General features: G+C 37.6%; 1 protein-coding gene across 4 annotated transcripts in view; it reads left to right on the plus strand.

The window, feature by feature from the left end:
- clstn3 (calsyntenin 3) overlaps positions 1–5,425 on the plus strand; it is a 40,146-nt gene extending 34,721 nt beyond the window's left edge. For all 4 annotated transcript variants that reach the window (XM_015370824.1, XM_015370827.1, XM_015370823.1 and 1 more), the window contains 4 exons: positions 19–164; positions 380–515; positions 3,519–3,703; positions 3,784–5,425. In XM_015370824.1, the coding sequence (XP_015226310.1) occupies positions 19–164; positions 380–515; positions 3,519–3,703; positions 3,784–3,939 (623 nt within the window). In that variant the 3' untranslated portion in view covers positions 3,940–5,425. The remainder of the gene's footprint in view (positions 1–18; positions 165–379; positions 516–3,518; positions 3,704–3,783) is intronic.
- Positions 5,426–6,000: the final 575 nt, after the last annotated feature.

Genomic DNA, 6,000 nt, shown 5'->3' on the forward strand with positions numbered 1-6,000 from the left:
TCTTCTTTTCTCCTCCAGGTGCTGAATCCATCTCTGTTTACGAGGACGTCCTCCGCTCCGTCCGATACCGCCTGGCCAAAGGCTCTGCTCGCTTCGAGAGGCGGTTCCGCCTGTCATGCTCTGAGATGAATGGCAGATACACAAGCAATGAGTTGACTCTGGAGGTAACGAGAAACTTGGCTCAAACAACATTCATTAAAGCCTTCAGACCTTAGCCTTGACCTTTAGAAACACTGTTTGCAACAAAAGCTGGAAATCTGAGTCTAGATGAGAAGAGTTATAATGAATCTACTTTATTACGGTAGCTGTGTAGCTTTTTTAATTATAAAGTTTCTAATGTGTTTTTTTTTATTTTTTATTTATATTACTTTTCCTGCAGGTGAACTTCCTCCATTCTTTGGACAGTCTATACCAACCTTCCCACCTGCTGGCCTCACAGCAGCAGTTTCTCCATCCATCTCATCATTCTGGAGAGCTGAGTGGGCACACCTTGCCAAACCCACATCGCAACTCAGGTAGTCACCTTAAAAAACTATTCTCTGGCTAATTTCTTACCTGAAAACACCCCTTAAAGCTTTCATTAACATACCAAAAATTTTTTTTTTTTACAGTGAAAGCATGATTAAACTGGAATTGCGTACAGTATTTACTTTTAAAACTAAATACAAATTGCTTAAAAGTGTTTCTTTAGTTACAATTGTGATTGATCTTGTTTTACATGACTAATGCCAAAAAACTGCATCTCCTGAAAGATTTGAGAATTGACTGGGCCTCCATGTAGGCCAGTGTGACTTTGAGTGCATCACAGAGGCTTGTAGTAAGCAGCCATGGTCTCTGAGCTGAATACCAAACAGTGAAACCCAAACTGATGTTCAACTCGGTCCTGAAGGTAGATTTTGTCAGAGGGTGAACAGGTGAGCAGGCAGGTTGGCAGGAAGGCTTACTGATGATGGACCGATCACAGCTCGCTCCACTAGTTCAGCACTTAAACAGTTACAGCTGCCACAAAAAAACGTAAGATTTGCTGGAATTTATAGAAACATGCAGTGAAATACTGAGCAGGTTTTAACTGCTGTGAAGCATACAGTATACTAGCTGAACCGAAGGGTAGAGGAGCGTCAAATGAGGAATGCTACAGTGGTTTGCTTTCCTTGGATTTTTTTATGTGGAAACAGAGGAAAAAGACACAGGCACACCCACACAAGCATATTGCGGGTGTGCATGATAGTGTGTTTCTCTATCCTCGTGGGGACATTCAATTGACTTCCATTGATTTATAACACATTCTTACAGCCTAACAGTGATTCTTAAACTAACCATTATGAGTTCATACTTAACCATAATCCTAACCTAAACTCAATTCACACCTTAGTCCTAAATCTAACACCTAAGCCTAAAAAAAGCATATGTAACCACGGGGACCACACATTGATCCCCGCTAGAGCACACAATCCCCAAAATGTGCTAAGATTTATGGAAAATGGTCCCCACCATGTAAAAAACACACACACACACCGGCCCACACATATGTTTTTAAATGGTGTAACAAAACTTTTAAATATCAACCCTGCATTATTAAATAAGTAGGATTATGATGCTGATTAACATTCATCGTCTCCCTTATATTATATATTATATTAACACTAAGCCAAGCTGCTACAGTCTTTGGGGTGGGGTATATATAGTGACATATACACCCCACGCCTGAATCGCAGCTACTCAGATTTTGCTGCAATGACCCACAAATATTACCTAATCTTATGCTACATGACACGTATGCACTGTCTGCACTAATGATTCACTCACCCGAGTGGCTCCAAGGTTTAATAGATATCTTTTATTTAAAGGCTGTTTTCAGCCTTCTTTTTTCAGGCACATTTTCATGTTTTATAAATGGAAGGCAGTATCAATTTTGCCTGAGAGTAGTAACATATTAATTATGCTCATTTCATTTAATTCAGAAGAACTAATCAGCTGATCTGAAGCGAGATACAAGAAAATGTGCCCTAATTTTAATGATATTTCAGGTAGTTTTTGAACATCCGATGACCAAGTCTATAAATAACACTTAAAGCAAAACCAAATTGGCTCCTTCAATCAGTAATTTTTTTTCTATTTTAATGTCTGATTCATATAAAGCACTTTGAATTGTCCATGTACTGAATTGTGCTTTACACATAAACTTGACTTGCCTTGAGTCACCAGGATATTAATGCATCTGAATTAGAGTAGCACAGAAATAGAAACCTTTATCCTGTGAGTTCGCTGGCAGGACCTGCATTTGTTTGTGCTAAAATGTTAATAACACAGCTCAAGGATTTAGAAGGTGCCATTGAAAAAAACATTGGATTTGTATAGAGCAAAATTCATTCAGGTAATGGGAACCTTTCAAGCAGCAGGAAACGTTTTCTGCAATTCTTTTGCTCACTGTAGTGATAATTCATTTTTTTCTGTTTGTTTTAAATGTTTTGTACTGCTGCCAATGTTATCTTAACACCTTGAAGCTTTTTTTCACATTTTATCACATTATAAAAACATACAATTTGATTTTTTTCATGCAATATACCAACAAAAAATTTTATAATTTTGAAGGAAAAGAAAAAACATTGAAACTGTGGTATGAGGTTGCTTTTGTCACCCTTGTTTTTGGTGGTTTTTATCTTTTGCTCTAAGTACAGCCACAAGAGGTTAGGGGGTATGTCTCTAAACTTTGCATATGTAGCTTGTTTTGTTGTTGTTGTTTTCCTTAGAAGGAATCCTTAGGATTGGATGGAGAGTTGTTAATGACGTCAGTTTTTGAAGCTACATTTGTCATTTGATTGAGGCCCAGAACATTTTAAACCAGTGGATATAGTTGTCATGCTGGGAGCTGAATCTGAGCAGAGGATCTCTGAAGCTTCCTTTTAAATTTTCTTTTTTTTTATATATGATCTACAGCACAAGCCCTAACAAATAGATGCATTTATTTATTATCCTCTGTTATTATTATTATCATGTGCTGATTTGTCTAGTGCATTAATTATATTCTTCCATGCAACTCCCCCTGTTAGGTTGAAAGGAAATATATGCCATATTGTTTCATTGTGGAAATCAATAAAAATATCAAAGTTATTAGTAAGGTAATGTAAGTGGGGCACTAAGCCTGTACCCCACTCTTTCCAATTGAATCAAATGATGAATTAATTGGTTCCTTATTGATGTTTGAATCTTGGGAAATCATTTTATTACCAAATCCTACTTTAAACATTTTACATCTCTTATTCCTCTGCTTTATTCTTCAAGATGCTGGTTGGTTATCAGTTTTCCCAAACAAATCTCTACTCAAATGCTAATTAGGAGACTGAAGGCTGCATTGTTTTTTTGGGATTGTTTTCTTTATGGTATCTGAGCAAACGGGTTGAGTGAAATTTCACACCACACTTTTCAAATATTTGTGAAGAATTTTACTAAAAGCCTGTGTGGTTTTCCTATGACTCTCTTAGCAAGGCATATTTAACTGTTGCTCTTGTACATTGCAGTTGTTCCAGGAGCAGCCACTGTCATTATTATGGTCTGCGTGGGTTTCCTGGTTGTCATGGTGATCCTTGGCGTCTTCCGAATTCGCTCCATCCATCGCCGAGGTGAAGGCGCCAGGGGCGGGGCTAAGGAGGGCAGCAGCCAATGGGACGACTCAGCACTCACCATTATTGTCAACCCAATGGAGGTAGAGACGGGTTCCTTCGATGTTTAGAAATTTATTTTGGTTTTAATCCTCACTGTCTTTGTGGGTTTTTTTTTTAACAGTCCTATGAGTCTCGTTTGGGTGTTTCTGCCGACACGGAGGGAGAGGGAGAGGAGGAGGAGGAAGAAGAGGTAGCGGAATCCCCTGATGAGGCAAGCGACGACCAGCGAATCATCATCAAGAAAGAGGGCAGAGACGGAAACGCCCGTCGCTACTGAGCCGCACTGTATCTCTCCATAAATCAGCTCCCCAGTCATACACTCCGACACTTTTAATATCAAACTGACGGCACTAGTATAAGGAATGTATGCTTACAAACACTTCGCACAACACAATCACCGTAATACTCTTGACGCTCAAATGCCATATGTGACCTATAGCCGACAACAGGCTGTTGTTCTCCACCTAAATGTTCAATGGCACAATGTATACAGTTAATGTAATTTACCCGCCTAAATAAACCCCACCAGAATCGTATGTGGTGCACTAGTTCTAAATCCCAAAATGGTGTCTGTATAGTGTAATGCTGGTTGAAAGGGACTGTTTTATTATAAAGAAAAATATTGATTGTATTCTATCCTTCACTGAATGAAAAGAATGAAGCAAAATGTCAGCGGGAACAAGGCTCTGAGTCGATTCTTAAGCAAAGACACAATCCTTGATCCTGACACATCTTTTAACCTCTTTATTAGACTCAAAAAGTCTGTGCACAAGCTCTCTTCTCCCTTTTTGTGTCATCTATTCTATACACCGAGTGAAGGTTAGACATTATGCTTGGTAACATAAATATCCAAAAAAAAAAAAACACCTCTATCTCCTTGCAGTTTTATTTCCATTCATGTTATAAAGTGGATCTGAAAGTTGCAAACATCCCCTTTTACAAAAGTGTATTCAAACCCTTTTCTACCATTGTCCTACAATAAAATTAAAATAACAAACAAGGTAATTAAAAGTACAACAAAGTGAGAGATGTGTAATAACCTGGTTGGATAAGGGATTCAATCCCTTATCTAATAAATTTTCGAATTTATTTATTTTATTTTATTTTTCTAATTTGATGTCAAAATTAAGTCAGTCGTATCTTGAGCCGCCTAAAGATTTTGCTGAGGAACATCTAAAACTGGTTGGAAAACAATTCCATCTTGAAAAAGCTCTGCTTGATTATAAATTGCCCCTCCACCATGCTGCCACCACCATGTCTCACTGTGGTTTTGGTGTTTCTTTGCTGTTGCACAGTACCAAAAAAATAAAAGTTTGAAATATTGAAAAGAAATTAGGTTGTTTAATTACTTTTAAACCCATATATTAAACAATACATTTATACATTTAGATGCTTTTAAAACTTTTTACAAACTAAGGTTTAATTTGTATCCAAGGGAGGCAAATAAAATCTCTCTATGACAGCTGAGCTTTATTTCTTATTTACCATCAATAACAGGTAGAGAAGAAATTTTGAAATTGAAGTGAAATGTTACTCAACAAAGTGATTTTTCCGGGTTCATGAAAGTAACCAGGTTGTCGCAGCTTCTTAATTTTCCTTGATTTTAGTCATATTTACAAAATAAACAACACAGTAAAAATGTAGATAAAGAATGGGAATAATCAGGGTCCTAAAAACTTGGCTATTTTCAAGGGGATGAACACCTTTGAGATCCAATTTAAGACTGATTTACTTTGCAGTATTCTGTCTGGAGCTCCAGATAACCAACCACAGACCTCAGCCTTTCACACAAGCGCTACTTCTGCAATACTCCAAAATAAAAGCCTTGAAGTGTCGTGTGGACACTTACAAATCAGAGTCATCAAGGATTCACCCTTGAACGGGAGTCCTCACACCATTGCAATTTGTACCAGAGAATAAGAAAACAGCACCTTGACCTCTCTGACCTCCCTATAAATGACTCGTCATCGTTTTACTCGCTAGACACGACGACACTCTAGTGCAAACACACACAAACACATGCAAACACCATCTATAACCCCACACCTCCCATGCTGTTTCCAGAATGTCCGCTCAGCTAGGGCAGTTTTGATTGTATTGATTGTAATGAATTTTTCTGTACATACAACAATGACTATTGCGATATTATTGTTATTGCTATTGTTCTTATTATCGCATTCACTCTTTCTCTTTTTCTGCACATTTCTGAGAGGGAGCAGATTATGATTTATTTTTCCATACAAGGAATCACCTTTCCAGAATCAGAAAATAGTATAATGTTGATACCTATAATAAAGAGTAGTATTAGTGATAAGGATGATCATCTCTGGCTTGATGA

Source organism: Cyprinodon variegatus, unplaced genomic scaffold (genome assembly GCF_000732505.1).
Source record: "Cyprinodon variegatus isolate N-32 unplaced genomic scaffold, C_variegatus-1.0 Scaffold48, whole genome shotgun sequence".
In the NCBI taxonomy this organism is placed as follows: Eukaryota; Metazoa; Chordata; class Actinopteri; order Cyprinodontiformes; family Cyprinodontidae; genus Cyprinodon; species Cyprinodon variegatus.